Raw genomic sequence first — 20,876 nt, 5'->3', positions numbered from 1 at the left:
GAGTAATTTCTATTTGGCATTGTATTGTTTTCAATCCTTAATGTTGACATTTTTAGCTTGTCTATTTTGAAGAAAAAATGTAAAAGTCAAGCTTTCATGATCGCTATATCACCGTCTTGTGAAAAAATTTAATGTTTCCCATCTTTCAACCATTTTACAAATTATCAGCATGTAACTTTGAATATTTGCTTTATCATGACACAGTGCAGTTGTTAGGCAAGGGGCATAATTCTCAAAGCAATATTATTAGATACGGTAAAAGATTTGCATACAACATTTACCCAGAATACTAGTAATACTGTATTTTTTGGAACCTTACATATTTTTGTAGGGAGGATTGGACATGTATAACCAGTAACACAGGAATGTGAAAATAACATTTGAATTGTGCAAAAGTAACGTAGAATTGTACAATTTTACTGCCGAAATGAGGATCATTTTAAGTTCATGAAACGATATATTTTTAGCAATTCAAATTAAAAGAATTGAATTAGAAAAAACGTTTTCTGAGACATTATACCATGAACCTCATTAAAAATATTTCCAGGATTATTTGTGAGAATGATCTGGCTAGGGTATTGAAGCCATTTTTTTTAGCTTTATCAATGTTAATTACACAATAATGTAAAACTTAATTTTTTTTTTTTATATTTGGTAAACCTAAGACATTTGCCAAACTACTTGTGTCATGTTATACTGAATTTAGCAGATAAAACGTGACTTGAGACCATTTTTACATGGTCTTGTGAATGATGCACCGGATGAACCATGATGCACCGAAACCGGTAGTGGGGTCATCATACTCGCATATGATCTCTAACAGGAAACATATTTCTGGAAATGTTTGTAACATTAATGCTGGTTAAAGTATAATGTCATATCAGCCATTGACTTTCTGTTGCATGATTCATCTATTATTTTCACATTCCTGCATTACTGGATTTACACAGTGGGATAGGTGCAGGGGAATGTCAGCTGTAGATTCCTCTAGCATGAATTTTTTTAGTTACATAAAATAAACAGTATTACCTTTCCTCTTATTTTGTCGTCAATTACCGGGGAGTGTTTCACTAACGTACTTACTCTATCGTAACTCCAGGTTGAACGTAACTTTTTGCGTAAGCTTATGGAATGTAAGTGAAGCTCACCTGGTGATTATCAACCACATTGTCAGATGGGCAGGTGTTTCTATTTTCTCCCACACTCACTCTTAAATTCTCAAAACATTTCTCCCTCACTCACTCTTAAATTCTCAAAACATTATCCTTGATGTGTTTAAATTTTTGTAGTGAATTTTTGTAATCAATTTTTATCTGCTTTTTTTCTTTATAATTCCTGTCTATGCTACATACCTGTCACTTGATTTGCCTGTGCATAGATTTCTCTTTTAGAGCTTTTGTGTTTATTGTTAACTTTAATATTTACTATAGTGCTAGTATCAAAGTCTGTTTACTGTTAAAAAAATATGAATCGATACAAATTAAACATGCTGAGTACATTTTGTATATGCGTAATTAATAAATGTGGTAGACGTTGGCTACAGAGCTATAAAGCTTTGTCCTTATGGACTTTTTTATTGCCGAGTTTTTTTGTTTTTTTTATTTTTTTTTTATTATTATTATTTTTCATCATTGCTGAATCTTGGACTGAAAGGATGTTCAAACTGGACAGATTACACATGTGTGTTTGGAAAAGAGATTCACTCTGTTTGTGTTCAGAAAGCTTGTTTGTACCTTAAGTTTGTAACTAAATAGTTTGACTAAATTGCAAGAAATTTGGCATTTTTCATATGATTAAAGTTTGTGTTTCTGTAAATAATTGAATATTGTTATGGACACATTGTTAGATTAGAAAAGATGTACATTATATTTTATTATACCAGTTTTGTTATTGAGAATTGTTGCTTAATTTTTTTCTTTAAAGAGTTTTTCTACACCATTGTCAGTAAATATTTTTTGTCTCTTTCTTAGTGTATTCTCATTAGTACAGTCAAACCAATATTACAAATCAATATTATTTCTGTGAGAGCCTATTTTATTAGATGGCTTAAAGTTATTTTTTGACTCCTGAAAAAGAAGTGCCTACTTAGTTTGAGCTTGTTTTCATTATGGAGATTATGATGTTACTTGAAGAACAGTCCTTTTATTTCCTATATTTCAGATTGTTTTTGGTAGTTGTTTGTTTTTTCTCTTTCTTTTTTAATGAATAACTGTGGATTCTTCCTCTGTAGTTTCCCTGATTTTTATGATATTTTTTTTTATTAAGATGATGTAGATTGAAGACATCAATAAATTGTGATTTGCCAGTAAAAATCTTTTCTCTCTTTTTTTGTTTTTTGTTTCTTTATACTGTTTAAATGTGTGTGATTATTTTTTTATATGTTAGCAATATATATCAGTTAGACAAATAGCTTAAAGAAGAAAATGTACATAAGTAGATACTATAAATTATTTCATTTCTAATGAATAAAGACTAATCCGTATAGTTTTCTTGTGTTTTTTTTTTATTTATTCTTTTGTTATATTATTAATCCATCTGAGTACAAAGTAGTGCTAGCTAATTTGATATGCCAGTGTTACTTTAAACAAAGTGAACAGCAGTGAAACATTGGACCAATCAGGGTGGTGAGCTATGGAAATAGCACGATGATGTCACCATTCAGGGTGGTTATTCACATTTTCTTTCAAGAGCATCTTTACCACGAAGTAGATTTTGACCAAACTTCACAGGAGTAGGAAGTGCTCAGAGTGGTGAACATTGGAAATATGATGTCAGCATTTTGGACGGTTATTCTCCTTTTATATCTTTCAAAACATCTCCTTAATCACGTAGTAGATTTTGACCAAACTTCACAGGAAGACAGTTTTATCTTGCCCACTCGCAAATAGTATAACATAATGTTGCATTGGGCAAGACTTAAATATGCTTTGTTGCTAGAGGAGCACATACTGTATTTACATACATGTATATACAAATTCATTGACTTGGATACCTCAATAAGAATTCACAAATCCTCCCATTGATTGAAATATATAAATCATAATGTTACATGGTCCAAAACCAATCTGCCGGTATTCTCACAACATACACTACATAATAAGGATATAAAGTTTGAAAATGAAAAAAAATAAATGTATACCTAACAGTATAGACTTTGGTTATATTCGCTGACTGGAATGCAAATTTTCTTACGTCGGTTAAGCGAGAAAAAGAAAAGTAAGCGCACACATGGCTATTCAGCAACAATGCAAAACAGTCGTGAGCAGCAACTTTACAAAGCTGTGATATTAACAGATCATTTCCTAAATTTGATAAATTTACCAGAGAATTCCTGGCTCTAAAACGGGTGCTGAATTACCCAATCAGCAGATGACGTAGTCATTCTACTTTAATATTGAATATTCTTTATTGATGAAAAGTACAAGTATATATATAATAATTATATATATATATTGGAATATATAAGGCCAATTAGCACGAAGAAAAAGTAACGGCCACTGTGGTGTAGTGATTAGCATACTGGACCGGCAATCCAGAGACCCGTGGTTCGAGTCCCGGCTGCGGCATGCCGATTTTTCGTGCGATTTATATATATATATATATATATATATATATATATATATATGTATTTATATATATTAATCACTGGAAAAAGTTTCTACATGTTCAGAGATTGCGTCTTTGATCAAGAATTTCTCAACAACCCGCAAAATATCCATCGATTCAAGTGTTTTCTTTAATATACATGTACACATTGACTATTATGATGATATGACGTCGGTTCACGAGTTTACTGGAAAAGTACTATCCCATACTTGTTTACTTTTTCCCCGACCTCCTGCCTAGTCACAGACCTTCCTCAAGCTAGCAGGATATCTTTATATGGTTCTCTCTTGATAAGTCATTGCCATACAGAAGTGATAAAATTTAGTCCAGCGGTAATTAAATATTCCTTTCTGCTATCCGTTGATCCAGTTCAATATACTCAATGGGATGGATTATACAGGAGTATTCCACGAATTCCGAAAACATAAAAATATATATTATTTGAACTTATTTCATAAAGATCAAATGGGGCACTTAAATTAGAAAGATAGAAAGAAGATAATTAATAAATATACTCGGAAATGAATTGAAAATTGTGTTTTTGCGATACTTTTCTTAGCTCGATTTATGTCAAAAGCGTTGCAACACTTTTCAATTTTGTGTCATTTTTCAAAATTGGAATAATTGCCGGTATTCTGCTGAAATTTTGCACAAGTGTTATTGGTCCAGATCTACATTAAATGGAATATTAATCTTGGGATGTTATTTCCACTCCTTTCATGTCAATAAACCTCTGTGAAGTTCGTTTAAGGATGAGCGGTGTTTAAAACTCGGTCTTTGCTGAATCTTATAGGATATACGAAACTCCTGTAAAATCCATCCCATTATATCATTTATTGAGAGTATATTGACATGAATGTCAATAGCCTCTATGCACGGGACCTAACCGTTGTTTCTGACCTATGCAATTATTAAAGAGGGCAAGGGCCTTAAGGAAGTTGAAATGTGCCTGCAACTGTACGTTGTGATGGCGATTTATCGCCTGACCATAGCTCGATCGTATTTTCTTCCTGCCGGAAATCTTTAAGACCATACGTGCCAGCATACGCATTTGCAAATAATTTTAGTTCAAATTTGATTACTTTTACAGAACTACTGCGAATACGATAATTGCGATGAACTGTTGTTTCATTATGAGAAAAAATCGAAGAAAATCATACGCATCGTAATGTAATTTAAAGAATATTTTCACAATAAAACTTCAAGATCTGTAACAACAGAAATTTTTTAATGTCTAAATTTGACAATTACATACGTCACTGGTTGCATTTGAAAACATTTTCAAGCTATTAGTATGCCCGCAAGCTGGAACCGTCACACAGGAGACTTCAATCAAACAAACATAGAGCTATATATGCTATATAGCATTGGCGACATGACGACAAAACTGTCTGGCAGATTAAATGTAACTATTTTAGAACTCAAATCTAATCTAATGTGACGATTTTTATCGTAGATGTCTCGATTCTAAAACGATGTTGTTTTTAAGTAACCTCTAACAATTAAATTTAGGTTCTACAAACATCTCAAAAAGGATTTTTATCCCGAAACCAAGTTCCTGTGGAAATAGCTAGTATAATTATAACTACATGCGTGCTTAAGATCACGTATTTTTAGTATTTATTCTATTAAACGTACGTTGATTTCACATCGATAGTTATAGCTTCATATAGTAATAATAGATAAAAAAAGGACATCAGTGAGGAAAACAAAATATAAAATAGAGAATAGAACAAATATCAGTATGACAAGTTTCGTGTATGAAATAATTATATAAATTTAGGGCTACACATGCAACTCCTTGGCGACCATAACTACCTCTAGAAGAATAAATACCATCAGCATCAAAGTATGTCACTGTGAAATTATCACAATGTAATAAACAAAAAATTCAAGTCTTTTTCAATAATTACAGGATTCATTTTCATCTTGTGGTATGAAAATTATCATATATCACAATATTTATTTTCATACCACTCGATGAAAATAAGTCCTATTTCTTATATACTTATAAATAAAATATTGATAAAAATAAAATGCGTATTTTCATTTTCCGTATTTTTACCGTAAATATTTATTTTTCACTGCAGTGAAACATATTTTTCCGTACTTATACTGGTGTCTTGTCGGACTACTTTCTTCTTAATTCAGCCAATACACAAAATCAAAGTAGAAGTCCTAAGAATTGTAAGGTCAAAAAAGAGAAAAGGTTTATAATAAGCAGAAAATTCAAATTTTTTACTTTAAATACAGGATTTATTTTCTCTTGTTGATTGAAATAGATTATTTTCCAGTGGTTACCGCATATGATATTTTATTTATTATATTAATACTACCACTTGATGAAGCATATTTTTCTGTTTTTAATTAGGAATACTTGAATACCCTAATAGTATATATTTACTAAATTGTGAATAGTGTTCATAACCGCGGGCTATATTTGATTTTTAATTTCTGTATTACATAAGTCTCTGTATGGCTGTTTTGAGTTTCTGTTTTGCTATTGTTGAGGCGGAATATTTCGACTTTTTTCCATTGCTTTATCTGAGCTATTTTTAAATAAATAGGAATAATGAAAAAATACAAGCAATAAATGTTTTTCATTGAAGTAATTCAAACAGCGTAATTTTGTTCGTATCAAGTGACAAGTCCCGAAAATAGCGCTAATTAATTAGGAAACAATTGAAAAAGATATTCTATACTTCTGTTTTTTTAATGAAAACATGTACAATGTCCTGGTAATTTAAATAGAAAAAAATATTTTCATTGTGAATAAAACATTAAAATATAATTGTTAATTATACCACATATTTATATTACACTGAGGCAGATGTTTTGGCCAGTAAATAGTCCGCGCTATAGTATTAGTATTGGATAATATTTTTGCGATACAGGGTTGTTTCCCTTTAATAATTTACGTCCTTTGTTTGCAAGTGAGTAGCGTGTTTATAAAGGTATTGAATATTTCTGATTTAACTAGGTTATTTTACGGACCATAATCTGCCAATAATTTATTAATATCGAGGATAAAGTAAGGAAGTGGCTAGCCATGCAAGAGGAAATGGCAAGGAGATACATGTATAATTTTTGCCTTCCAAAACCAATTTAACTAACAGAATAATAACTTGTAAATGTAAGCAACTGATAAGGACATACATTCTACCTTCATTGTATTTGTATCAAAGGAAGTCCACTAAGGCTTACTGACATAACAGGATGGGAAGCATTTCTTATCAACCTTATTAGCTTAAGGTAATTCAGCATTGTCAGCCATCTATGTTTTCACTATGTCGGTCCAAAATGAAAGTAGGCCATAATTCATATAATAACAAAGCTCACAATGTAAAAATGATGAACAGTTTGCATTATTACACTTCCAGGTCTACTGTATGTTTTAAGGACAATTATAAACAAAAATAGAAATGATATTAGGAATATTTAGCTGGCTTGAATTTGCTAAATTTCTTTAGACATAAATTAATCATAGATCATAAATGGCAAAATGCAGTTTAAAAGTCTATTTTAGTGCAGAGGAATGCTATTTTTTGCAACAAACACAAAAAGCTTTTCAGTGTACTGGTATGTTCAATTTTTAGCTGAAGGTCTTGTAGAAACTATGTCAAACTTTGGTAGAGTACCAGTAATTGATGTTCACAGTGAAAATTTACGGGAGGTGTGGCCATCAATGATATTAGCATTGTCTAATGCTACTTTTGTTGGACTTGATACGGTAATCTTCTTTATACATTTAAACTTTTGATGTGCAAAAAAAGCTGCATGCCTCCGTATAAGCCAAAATATTTGAAGAACATCAAAATTGAGAATTAAAATGTACTAAAAATTTTAAGGAAAGCTAAAAAATTCAAGTAATAATTTACATGTTATGTGCAATTAATTACTAATTTTGCAGTATTTACAGTGATTTTGTTGTCAATTTTCAAAACAACCTGTGGTTAAAAAGCCGCTTTCAGAAGGGGAAAATATAGCCCAATAAATCAGAAACTGGGAAATCAAATTCCAAAAAAATGAGGATGGAATTTTACCCACACATGTTATAAAATTTTCAATTTCAGTTCAATTTAAACATGCATGGTACATAGCAGAGGCTATCTATAGGGACAGCTTTATGTCTTCTAGCTGATATAAGTCAGCTGCTGTTAAGTGGTTCTGGTAAATACAGGATTTTTTTTTATTTGAAATTTTTTGACCAATGTTTTGGTTATTTAAATTGATTGTAAATGTTGTTTGCAATGAGTAAATCATGTTCTTTGTTCATTTCACAATATTAAACTTTTAAATACATTATCAAAATTTTAATGAAAATAAGCATGAATCTGGAGGTGTGTTGCTTTAAGATTAAGGTTAATGGATTTTGTTCAGACTCATTTTGCAGTAGGATACAATAATAATAGATGCTGAAAAAATCTGCATTATCACTATGAGTTATAGTGTACATTATCATCCACACTATTTCATATATTTTACAGTCTGTCAGTGGTTCTACTCAGGTGCCAGTTTGTGCTTGAAATAATGCCTAGACCTGCAACCATTGCTGCTTATTGAGGGCTAAGAGATTAGAAATATATTTTTCTGTGGTTTAAATGAATTTCTGCTTAAAACTTTCAACCCTTATCAATTTCATTAACATCATATCCTTACTGACAGTCCACCACTCTACATTCGCTCCGAAAATGATGATCTGATATTTATGAGATTGGACTCGTATGAATATCATGAGTTTTTTGTAAATATTTTGAAATATGGCACTGATATATTTTTATAAAACTATACTGTTTCAGGAGCTGAGTGGTTTAGGACATAGAAAGAAACTTGGGGCAAAGTAAGTCAGAAGTTTTATATACATGTAATAGTATAAAACATGTCAAATGTTCCATGCATAATGTTGCAATTAGAAAAAAATATCTTTAAGAAAAATAACAAACTGAACTTTTTCAGTACTGCTTTTATGGCATTTGTATATCAACAGCCGTATGCTTTTTAATACTTCTGTATTGCAGTAACCGGTTAACTCATATAAGTTATATAGGAATTTAACCCATGACTGCTCTAAAGTGATGATATAATTATATTCTGTATATTAGTTTATATATTAGAAATGTAAAATATTTACAGATATTTAAAAAAGAAATGTAATTCTGATTCCATGTAATGCCTCATAATACAAAAAATATGTCACATGTAACTATGAGTGAAAAAAGTTAGATTCAATAGTTGGAAAGAACCATCATGTCAGAATTGTAACTAAATTTTTTTCTGAGATGGTTTATTCTGAATATCATGAGCTTATTTTTGGTTATTTACAAATACAGCATAGAGTGTTTTCTAAGTTTTTGGAAACAGCCATTTTGATCTCAAATTCGCCTCCTAATGACAACCTTCCATGTGTTTTTTATTTACCAGTAGCTCTGTTGTGTGTAATATATATTTAATATTTTAATTTTATATATATTTAATATATATTATGGTTTTTAGTGCACTGGAGTGAACTTATCTTATTTGTATGTTCTTCAAGTTGTTTACATAAAGATGACTTTTTTGTACATGAGTTCATCAATAGGTTACTTCTTTGCAGGGACTTTTTTATGAACTTGTTCAGGTATATTTATCCTTTATTTACCGAGAACGTGACTTTTCCTACGTAAACTAAAGGTCAGAAAGGACTTCTATTTTTGAATAACTTGCTGAAATTAAGCATAAAGTAGGTACAGAAATGAATTTATGTACACAGTTTTTTGAACTTTCTTATTGTTTGTAATTGCATCTTACATAAAGGTCATGCAAACTTAGTCTTACTTCTCATTTTAGTACATTTTATAGAAATTTTATAACGTTTGATTTTGTTTGTTTGAGGGAAATAAAAAAAGATAATGTGAACGTTGTAATCAAAAAGTTCAATCCATATACCGTAACTTGAAGAGCCGCTCCACAGACATGGTAAGATGAGGCATTTCATGTGTGACATGTGATACGAGAAGTGTTCAAATATGAATATAGAATATTGCGAAAAACCCAACAACTATCATGTCAGGATTGTCATGAAATTTTTTCTGAGCTGATATATTCTGATTTTCTTAATGTTATTTTTTGTTAATTACATAATTATACAGCTTTCTTATTGTTTGTAATTGCAGTTCACATTTTACATAAAGGTCATGCAAATTTTTTCTTACTTTTCATTTTACAAGAATGGTGTCCTACTGGGGTGTCTTGACTGATTTTTTTTAAGGTTCTTAACCTATTTTCAATGAATGAAAATGAGTTTAGTTTAATTATTGTCTAAGACATTAAATGTGATTTGAAAGTTGAAACTTTGTAAGATTTTTGTTATAACATTTTACTATACTTTATATAAAAAAGGATCAAAGCACAGCTTTTGCATTACAAATGTATAGTTAATGCTGTGTCCTTTCTCACTATACACACATCATGTCATCATGTTGGAAAAGTGTCTAACAATAATGTTGGAAAAGTATCTAAAAATAATGTTGGAAAAGTGCCGGACAATAATGTAGGAAAAGTGCTGGACAATAATGATGGAAAAGTGCCGGACAATCATGTTGTAAAAGTGCCTGACAGTATGCAGCCTTTTTTAGAAAACTTAATATGTAAATTTTTTTTTTAGGTCTGTTGAGGACAGATATAAGAATATATGTGAGACTGCTAAATCTAGGTCTATTCTCTCCCTTGGTGTGTCATGTTTCCAACAGATGTCAGCACCATCTAATACCAACCAATCAGAGAGCAACTGCTTGTCAAGTAGCCAATCAGGATCCAGATACATAGTTCAAACTTTCAATATCATGCTGCTGTGTGAGGAAGAGTTCATGGTTGAGCCTCAATCTTTGAGGTTTTTGGTACAACATGGCTTTGATTTCAATAAACAGTATGAGAAAGGCGTACCTTATTATAGAGGTCCAGATAAGGTAACGTTTGGAAAATAGAAAGTCCACCTTTTTATAAAATTCTAAAACAGTTATATAGAGGATATTAAGGACATTTTCAGGAGTTTTCATAAAGACATATAGGCAAAATTGAATCTGTTCAATAGAATTTCTTCAAACTTGGCATGTTGTTAGAATATGATAACAGAAACATTTTAAGCGAAAAAAAATTGGGGTCACCGTTCTTGCAACCTAAAAAGACTATGAAAATGCCTGCAAAGATTGAATCCAGAGACTGAGACTTTGTATATCTGTTGGTGAATTACAAAAAAAATATTCAGTGACACCTAAGAGTATAATTTTACTTGCTTAGATGGTTTGGTTTGAACATATTTATTTAAGCTCGATTGCAAAACAAGTTCTTGCAACTTATATTAATCACTTTCGAGTCCGCTTCCTGGAACCAACTGGTGTCATATGAAGAAACATGGTCATGACCCGATTAGGGCTCAAACCCTTGATCCCTGGGTTGAGAGGCAGATATCTTAACCACTAGACCATCGCTCCACCTGCTAAGATGCATTCATATTTGAACACTCCTCACTTATTGTAGTTTCGCAAAACATTTTTACAGGGGTACATATCTATTTAATATACAGTACAGTTTTATACCTTTCTGTTCAAATTTTGAATAACGGTAGTGAAATGGTAAAAACTATTTATTTTTCAGAAGGAAGATAATAACATTCAATCAGTTAGACATTTATTTAGTGAACTTGTTGCTATGGAGAAACCAATTATTCTTCATAATGGTCTGGTCGACCTGATTTTTATGTATGAGAATCTGTACACCAGTCTACCGTCCAGCTCAGCGATGTTTCTAGCAGATCTATGCGACATGTTCCCAAATGGCATCATCGACACAAAGTATATCACCGACTTTGAACATCTCATGCAAGCATCTTACCTGGAATATGTCTTTAGAAAATGGTAGGAAACAAGTTTTGAGACAACCCATTTAAGAGGTTTTCATGGTCAAAGATTTAAGATGGAAGACCTAAAATCACTTTTCCCTCAACTCGACCAAAAACTTAAACAAGTTAGGTTTCAGTTGTTCTACTCAAGTTCACTCATTTGCCTTTAAAAAAAGGTCAGAGGTCGTCATTCATTAGAAAAGCTGTCTCTTTATGGCTGTGACATAGTTGGTGAGATAAAACCTTATCCCTAAAAAAAAATAGGCAAAAAAGCTACCCTTTTATGCTCAACACGACCATCTGGAGTTTGTTAGAATTTTAAAGGTACATTCATCCTCAGAAACATGTGGTTTAGAAACATGTGTTTCATACTGTTTGAGTAATGGATTTAGTGCATGTTACAGGTATGTTACCTTTTGTTAAGAAAGTAATGCTAATCAAAGGTGGTAGTCATATTGATTTGACCAAAAATATGTTTTTTCTTGTTATTCATGTAATATTGTATCAATATAATAAACAATTTTAAAATAAAAAAAACTTTCTTGATTTTAGTTAAATTGTTAAAGACCAATGTAACAAATATCAAAAATGTTTTTCTATTTTAAAATCTTTTAATTTATGGATATAATATAACATGAATAAGAAGAAAAAACATATTTTTGGTCAAATCAATGTGACTGGCACCATTGTGCTAAATTTGAAATACAACATTGTTATTAAAGTACCAAAAGGTAAACAAAGTGGTATTTTGACTTCCATACAAAACTCTTCTATATTCTCAACTGTACTAAATGCTGAAATACAAAAGTAGCAAAAGATAGTTCAACTATATGGTCATTGAGTAACTGTCTGGAAAGTTCAACAGGAAGTTTTTAGACATTAAAGTTATATTATTTTATATTGCTTACTGGGCCTTTGATACTGAAAACAAGCTCAGACCAGGTATTTGTATTTTGTCTTCAGGTTAGAATGATAGGTTATAGCCCATTATTTATTTTAATTGTATTTGATAAAGATGTTACAGTGCTAGCATACTTTTAATTATATATGATAGTTATTTTAGGGGGAACGTGGCTTGGGGTTGTCCATGGATGAGTGATTAAAATTTGGCCCTCACTGCTGTGGGTTTGAATTCCAACAAGGACTTTTGATTCCAGTGATACTACTTGTGTGTCCATTCATGCCTGAAATAACGCATGTGAGGGAACAGCCTCCATTCTTCCACCAGTAAAACTGAAAAGTCACCATGTGACCTATACTGTGTTGGTGCGAAGTAAAACCCAACTAAAAAAGAAAGATTATTTTGTTGCTTATTACTTTAGGCAAAGATTGATGTGATTTTTTGTCCTTGTATCAAAGCTATAATATTTTGGTACATACATAGTAATATAAATTCTTAAAAAGCTACAGTCAACACTTGTTATCTCGAAGATAAAAAATATTTTGAGATAACGAAAAACTGTATGTTTTGTCTTTTACTTAAGTATAATGTAACCTGTTTCTGTTAAGATTAAAGATAAAAGATATTCAAATTTAAACTTTCATTTCAAAATGAAAGTTTTAAAAAGTATTTTAATTTTATTCTGATTTTCTTTCAGTCAAAAAGATAATGAAAGTAGAGCTGAAAAATGCACATTACATTTCCCACACTATCCGGCAAGTTACCCTCATGTAACTTACAGAAACTGTAACATCAAACCGAAGTTTGACATTGATCAAAATCCAGATGCTTACAAAATGGCTCTCTGTGGCTCATATTCAGTAAGTTATGAGTGATTTTTATAAGCTTGACTTTGTTGAAGATTTTGACCTTAAAATGACCTTGATGGTCAAGGTCAGTTATTGAATTTTGACTGCATTATGAAAAAAAAATTATGTTTTAACGAGTATAGATTTGATTCATACTTAAACAAAATAACACTTGATGTAAAACTGATATGTTGAATTATTCAAGTTTGACTTTGACTATCATTGCCAAGTTTTTTTTTGATTTTTAAAACTTCATAATTTTGAAACTAATGGACAGATTTGAATCATTTTTAAGAAAACAACACTTATAACAACATGTTAATGTTGAATAATTCAAGTATGATCTTCAATTCTTGATCTGTAAATGATTTTGACTTTTAAGGTCAAATATGTAATTTTGTACAAGAAAATGATGATTTTTTTCATAGAGAAACCTTTAATACAGTGTTCTTTGGATATGTTTGTATTTAGAAATAATAAAAATTGGAGCATGACCTCTGCTTGGCAGTGGCTCTTGCAATATGTTCAACTTCTCATCATGTATTTAGAATTATTTATTACATGTTTTGCAGTAGATTACTGAATTATAACGGTCAATTATATTCTGATAATTTCACAGTAATGATTACCAAATATAATTTCACAGTAGCCGAACTATATTTGGCGTAAAAATAAAATATTTATCATTAATGAATGTTTTTTTCAGCCGAAATGTAGTCAATCATAATAAAAAATGTACGTGATAACTGTAGTTCGTAAATATTTACAAATGTTGTGCTGAAAAACATCTAAAATCTAAAAATAATCATGGAATTATATTTTGCTTCAACATTGTGACGTCATTATTTGATGACGTCATGAAGATAAGAGTATGACGTTGCGCGGCAAAAATCAGTAAAATGGTGTAAAAATCGTTAAAAAATCATGAAATAAACAGAAAATTTGTTTGTTTTACATGTAAGATCAAATAATATTTCACTCGTGAACCCCAGCTTTTATATTTTCACTCGTGGCTACGCCACTCGTGGAAAATATTGCATCTGGTGTTCACTCGATGAAATATTTTTCGATCTTACACTGAAACAAACAAATATCCTCTATATAAAACTTTAATGCTTTGAATTACCACATCAAAATGTTATATTGTATTTTGATTTTTGAGAGATAAAATTCAATGTGTTACACTCTTTTATCCTTGATCAGTATCATTAAAACTTAAAAGGAATGTTTATTGGGTGATCTTCTGTCAAAGCTATCCAAGATATAACTTTACATGCAATGGCCACCAAAAATAAAACTAAGAAAAATTTTCTTGTCAAACTACTGACAAAATTTATTATACATGTAATTTCACAATCACACTAATGATTCTTGAAGAAACTCTACTGAGGTCCAAAGGACTAAAAACACTAATATTTTACATATATCAACAAGGGCACTTGAAAGATATGAGAAAAATATGCAATAAATAGTACGGAAATATAATTTAATATTGTATTTTTTGTGAGATTCTAAGCCTGACTCTATACTGGTAAGATAGACAAGTCATAACTAGCATTCTTATGTGATATTTCATCATTATTCTTTAGGATTATATCACGGCTTTCATTGGTTGTCGGGAAAATCCCCTGCAACATAAATCTCTTACATTAATTTCTGGCTGGTTCCTATATACCTGGTAATATTTAGAATTGAACGAGCTTCTTTCAGACAATAATGAAACCCCTGTTAAATAGTCACTTAGCATACTACTTCTTGGGAAACAAATGGCCTTACCACTAAGTTCTGTACCTGTCACCCAGGGATTTTGAAAGTGACAGAGAACTAGTTAAACTTGTGTGTATACATGTATCGACTATAAATGTCTATGCATAAAAATGATGTATATACCAACAGGATTGGTGTGATGGACGTGGTTTGCTTTGAATCTGATTCAATTCGAGGAAAAACTGAATGTTTGGAGTGTATGTACTTGATGCACCGTACATGATTCATTGAGACGACCTGACAGTACTTATTGTGCTAACTTTGATTACAGACGTCATTGGACAAGCTGTCAAGATTTCATTAACATACAATCCTTAAAAGTAGGAGAGGAACATAGCTTTGCCATCATAAGTTGTTAATTTGGAAAACCAAATTGCTAAAATGTAGGAGTGGATAGCTTTAAGGTACAAAAAAACAAAATTAAACTCCTCCACTATTTTTTTGCACTTTCCGATGATAGATGTATTTTAAAGATATGTATTTTTTTTACGCTTTGTAGGGTCACGGATGGTGTCCAAAAGAGAAATTTTGCTCCAAGTCACATGACATAGACCTTATCATTGATGTTGACAATTTCATGGAAAAAAGAAAGGGCAGAAAACGAAAGAGAAGACGTGAAAATAAAGAAGCGAAAGAAACTACTGATGAGTTGTCCGAAAACGAAAATGTTTCTAAGGGAAGCAACTCTGCTGTATTAGATGCTGGGGATGTCACAGTGGAAAATGGAGATAGTGATGATGGTTTAAAAAGTAAATTAAATACTGAAGAAATTTTACAAACACTTAAAAGACAGGTAACTGAAGAAGAAACGCATGCCAATGGTGGACATAGAGCCGGCTATGATGCATTCATGACAGGTTTTATTTATGCAGTGTACAGGGCCTCTGGTGGTAAATGGATAGATAAAACAGAGGAATGGAGGAACAAGTTATATCTTGGTGGAAAAGACTATCCTCTTTCAGTTAGTAAAAGCAGTTTTAGCAAACATTCCAAACAGCACTTAGAGAAAATAGGTACCATCAGAAAAACTGAAGTTCAAAAATAAATATAAAAATCAGTATAAAAATGGCTTGTTTTTATAAACATGTATTTGCAATAAAAAGTTTGATACGTCATATATCAAATTACTAATTATATTGTCTAATAACAGACTCCATACATCTAATAAATCTATAAATGTTAAAAAAACAATTTTTTTTATTTATATTCTTTTGTACAAAAAAAATCAATTTTAACCCGCGAATGGTGTGCATATTTTATTGAATGGATTCGTCTAACTTCCATTTTTAAGCTGTAGAACATTACATGTACTAAAATTAATGAATTACTACAAAATACTGATTTATTGAAAATTACTAAACTGGAAATCTCTAAAAAACTGTCCAATGCATATGAATGGTGTAACCAAATTTGCAAAGCCCTTTCCAGTAGCATGTGTTACAGATGGTTAATGGTTAAAATCATTCCAAAATACTTGTTAACCCTTAACATGCTGAATATTTTAAATGGACCTGTCCCACTACCATTTTTGGGACTGTCCATTTCAAGTTTTAGAGATTATCAGATATCAATTTGAAGATTGAAAGTTTGTCAGGCAACAGTATTGAGCCTGGTCAGACTGCACGGATGTGCAGGCTGGCCTGGCTCTATACTGGTTGCAAAGGCTTAATGCTTTCAGTTCCAGCACTTTAAGGGTAAATAAATTATTTATAGCTTTTGAGATGTATGGGCTCATTCATAGATTCATTCATAGAAAAATATGTCAGTTACAGCCTTCTTAAAAAAACTTCCAGGAAAACGCCCATTGTATTGTTATATACATGTAGTTTGAATGAAACAAAATGTATTTTATAGTCTGTGAAATATATCGTATTCCTTAATATGAAAGGAATTTTTATCATGCAGTCTTAGCTCATATTTCTTATAAAATAATCTTCTGTTTAGAGAAAATCTGACAAATGGTAAAATACTTGATTGTATGGTAAAGGTCATACTTTTGGCCCTTAATATTTGAAATTTGATTTATTTTTATTTTTTTGGAAGATTTCTTACAAATATTCAAGGTTTTATAAGCTAGTCTGTTTCGAAGTAAAAGTCTGAATATTAGGATGGCTAAATACTGTTGTACTGTATAAGAATATTTATTTATTTATTTATGCGTTCCATCTTCTGTACGGCCTTTACACTTGAAGTCCCGATGCAGTGATGAACTGCACCGTTCTTCTAAGGTCCTATTTGCTGCCCCATAGCTTGTTGCTGTACACTGTATCTGTAGGCCAATACGTCTGGCGGGCCTCTTCCAGGTTAGGGCAGTTCTGCAGGATGTGGAAGGGTGTCTGTTCTTCTGCTCCACACTGGCATGAAGCTGTATCGGCGAGACCAAGTCTTTTCATATGCTTTCGTAGACGGCAGTGTCCAGTTCTGAGCCTGAAGATGGTAACTTGGCTGGGTCTGTTTAGTTTGTTGATATTGTCGTTTTGGGATTTGTTAGCCATCGTTTTTGTCTTTCCATGTGTTTTTGAATGAGCACTTTACTAAAGTCTTTGCTTCATTATAGGATATTGGGGTTGGGGTTGCTCCTTCTTTGACCCTTTCTTGGCTAATTTGTCTGCAGCTTCGTTGCCGGCAATGCCAACATGGGCAGGAATCCATTGCAGTACCACGTTGTTGTTGTTCTGACAGGCCGTCTAGTTGTGCCAGCAGCTGTCTAGTGGTGGTGTTTGATGGTCCTGCTGAGAGGGATTGTAGAGCTGACAGGGAGTCTGTCAGGAAGACAACGTTCCTTCGCTGTATCCCTTGCTCAATCAGGTGATGTGTTGCTGAGTGAAGGGCCTGTACTTCGGCTCTGTAGTTGGAGCTCTGTTTGCCCACTGGAGTAGCTAGGGTAAAGGGAGTCCCTTCAGGGTAGCTGATGTACACCCCGCTTCCAGCGTTTTTGACTGCTCTTTCAGCTGATCCATCGGTGTAGGCTTGGATCCATGAGTGTGGTGGATAGCGCTGATGGATCATGTCCAGTGTATGGGCTTTTTGTTGGACAGGATTTTGTGACTTGTTCTCAACTCCTGGGACATCAACTCTGATTGTTGGAGTGTGTTGTCTAGGGATCCATGTGTCTGGGGTGAGTGGTTCTATGTCTGTGTCAACTTCCACTCCCTTTTCACGATTCAGATCTCTGACAATGTGACTCAGGCTTTGTCTTTTAAGTCTGCTTTTGGGTCTGCTCTGGAGTTTTTAGTGGAGCGGAATGGGATGATAGTCTCGGTGCTTTCTCAGAATGTACTAGCACCTTGCACTGCCTCCTTGACTCTAGCGGTTCGAGGTTGGCTGTCTTTTCCATTTCTGCAACCGGTGTTGTCTTCATTGCCCCTAGGATGATGCGTAGGCCTGAATTCTGGACTTTGTCAAGTTTGCTCTTAGTGGTTTTGGAGGCTGTTGTCCATGATGTGGAGGCGTACTCTGCTATCGGTCTTACTGTGCCAGTGTAAATCTGTTTCAGGATTTTTTCCATTTGCACCCCAGGTTGTGCCAGCAAGCTTTTTCATAATGGATAACTTTTTGATGGTTCTTTCTTGAAGTTTGTCTATGTGTGGGTTCCAAGTTAGACGTGAGTCGAGTGTGACACCAAGGAATGTTGTTGTTTCCACTTGGGGTACTGAGATGTTGTCCAGGGTTAACTTTGATTTTCTCCTTGGATCTTGATAGTGAGAAAAGCATGGTGACTGTCTTGGTTTTGTTGATGTTTAGGGCCCACCTGTCTGTCCACTCTGCTACCTTGTTCACAGCTGTTTTGGATTCGAACTGTAACAGTACCTACACTTGTTTCGGAGCTCCAGATAGAAAGGTCGTCAGCATGTAGGGTGTTCGACACGCATCTTGGCAGGTTGGACACAAGGTCGTTGATGTATACGAGGAACAATGTGGGGGATATTACTCCTCCTTGTGGCACCCCCTTCTCTCATCTTTACTTGCTGACTGAGAGTGTTGTCGAGCTTGACTCTTGCTGTTCTGTTGAATAGGTAGCCCCTGATCCATTTGTGCAGCTTCCCAGACACCCCGTTCTGAAGCAGCTTCAAAAGCAGACCCTCCTTCCAGACTCTGTCAAACGCTTTGGAAAGGTCAAAGAAGACGGCAAAGCACCTTCTTTTTCTCTTGGAAAGCATCTTCTATGTCTTGCGTGAAGTAGGCTAATTGGTCTTCCGTACTGTGTGATGTTTGTCTATATCCAGTCTGAGTTGTGACAAGCAGGTTGTTTGACTCAAGGTGCCAGACTAGCCTCTTGTTGATGATCCTCTCCAGGAGTTTACCAGTGCAGCTCAGTAGACTGATGGGTCTGTAGCTCTCTGGTTTGCTCTTGTCTTTACCCTTCTTGAAGATGGGTATGATGTGTGCTTCTTTCCATTTGGAAGGGAATTTACCAGAGTGCCAACTGAGGTTAAAGATGTAGAGAAGAGTATTCTTGGCCTTGTAGCCTAGATGTTTTAGCATTTCATTGGTAATGCCATCTGCGCCTGGTGACTTCTCTCTCTTCAACTTCTTCAGTGCACCCTGTAACTCCTGCATGGTCAGACTGTCCAGACATGTATGGGCTCACTTCACTTTCCCTATGGTTCTCCAGTGTTCTGGTCTCTTGTCTTACTTCTCTGACTCGTTCTTGTGGGAGGTTGACGCTACTCTCCGCCTCGTATACTCTGGCAAATAGGTTTGCAGCGGCCTTTCCTGTGACAGGTTCGCTGTCAACTAGGAGGACTGTTTTCTTCTGCTGTCGGTTTGTCGTTGTTCAGCAGATTGGTAAGATGCCAGAGGCTTTGTGGTGTCTTTTCTCGAGATTCAGAGATGCAGTTTTTTCATGCCAGCTTTTCCTTGTCTGTTCTGCCTTTTCTTCCTCAAAAAGTTCTTTTAGTTGATTATGTTTTAGGATGTTCTGTTCAGAGGGATTTTCTTCCATGATTTCTCTGGCTTCATTCATCTGATTTTGAAGTTTGTCTAGCTCTGAGGTCCAGAAGGGTTTGTAGTCCCGCCTTCTACCTTCTGGGGTATGGACTCTTGAGCGGCACTGAGAATCGCTTCAGTGAACAAACTTGCAGCCTTGTCCACATCTGATGTTTTTAGTTTGGATGTTCTTACAGTTTTCTGTCTGTCAGGATCTTAAAGACATTCCAGTCAGCTTTCTTGTAGTTCCAGCTTGGTGGTAGTTTCGCCTTTCTCTGTTTGATACTTTTCTGGACAGTGATGATAACTGGTTTATTGTCACTGCCCCCGAGTTGTGATGACACTTCCACGGTGCGAGATTTTCTGAATGTCGTCTGTGTCAATAGCTAGATCCGGGCTGCTTGTCGTGTGCCAAACTCTAGAATAGAATGTTGGTGTGTCATCTGGTTTGTTAAGGAGGACGAGACGATTGGACACAATCCAGTCCTCAACTTCCTCGCCTTTTGCATTAAGCTCCTTGTATCCCCAACTAGGAGAGTGGCTGTTGAAGTCGCCTACTGCTATCCAGTTGGTCTGGTTGTCATTTAGTTGAGGTAGCTTGATCTGCTTGTTTGGAGGGCTGTAGAGATTGAGGACAGTCAGGTTTCTGTCTGGCAGGGATGACCTCTACACTGATGGACTCTGTGTCTGAATCAATAGAGCGTTCTTTCTCAACTGATTGGTAAACTATTCTTCACTAGGGTGCAGACCCCCACCCTTAGGTCTATTTGTCCTATCATGTCTGTAAAGTTCATAACCTCTGATGAAGAATCGGTGGTTTTCATTAGATGGGTTTCCTGGATGCAGCAGATGTCGATTGCTGTTAGTTTTCAGGAAATTTTTGCAGCTCTAAGCTTTTTGTGCTGCACACCCTCTGCGTTCCCAAAAAAGAAAACGGAGGGGCCCGGTT

The 20,876-nt window shown here is 33.7% G+C and overlaps 1 protein-coding gene and 1 non-coding gene across 2 annotated transcripts; both read left to right on the top strand.

Annotated features, from left to right (window-relative positions):
* Positions 1-3,493: 3,493 nt before the first annotated feature.
* On the top strand, positions 3,494-3,566 carry Trnaa-ggc (transfer RNA alanine (anticodon GGC)). The gene has a single exon. It is a non-coding gene; the product is annotated as a tRNA-Ala (tRNA).
* Positions 3,567-6,492: 2,926 nt separating this feature from the next.
* On the top strand, positions 6,493-16,898 carry LOC132735934 (target of EGR1 protein 1-like). Its single transcript, XM_060722972.1, has 7 exons — positions 6,493-6,560; positions 7,203-7,336; positions 8,406-8,446; positions 10,250-10,550; positions 11,239-11,498; positions 13,081-13,243; positions 15,498-16,898. The coding sequence occupies exons 2-7, from the start codon at positions 7,223-7,225 to the stop codon at positions 16,041-16,043; spliced, it is 1,425 nt and encodes a 474-aa protein (XP_060578955.1). The 5' UTR covers positions 6,493-6,560; positions 7,203-7,222; the 3' UTR covers positions 16,044-16,898.
* The last annotated feature ends 3,978 nt before the right edge of the window (positions 16,899-20,876 follow it).

Source organism: Ruditapes philippinarum, unplaced genomic scaffold (genome assembly GCF_026571515.1).
Source record: "Ruditapes philippinarum isolate M1 unplaced genomic scaffold, ASM2657151v2 ctg582_1_1_1_1, whole genome shotgun sequence".
NCBI classification, from domain to species: domain Eukaryota; kingdom Metazoa; phylum Mollusca; class Bivalvia; order Venerida; family Veneridae; genus Ruditapes; species Ruditapes philippinarum.
Note: the sequence above shows the minus strand (reverse complement) of the source record. Positions and strands in the feature narration are given on the sequence as shown.

Bases quoted from the DNA above. Each gene is read 5' to 3' on its own strand.
- LOC132735934 (XM_060722972.1), top strand. From the start codon at position 7,223: ATGTCAAACTTTGGTAGAGTACCAGTAATTGATGTTCACAGTGAAAAT. The intron at 11,499-13,080 runs GTAGGAAACAAG...ATTTTCTTTCAG, and splicing joins GAATATGTCTTTAGAAAATG to TCAAAAAGATAATGAAAGTA. The intron at 13,244-15,497 runs GTAAGTTATGAG...TACGCTTTGTAG, and splicing joins CTCTCTGTGGCTCATATTCA to GGTCACGGATGGTGTCCAAA.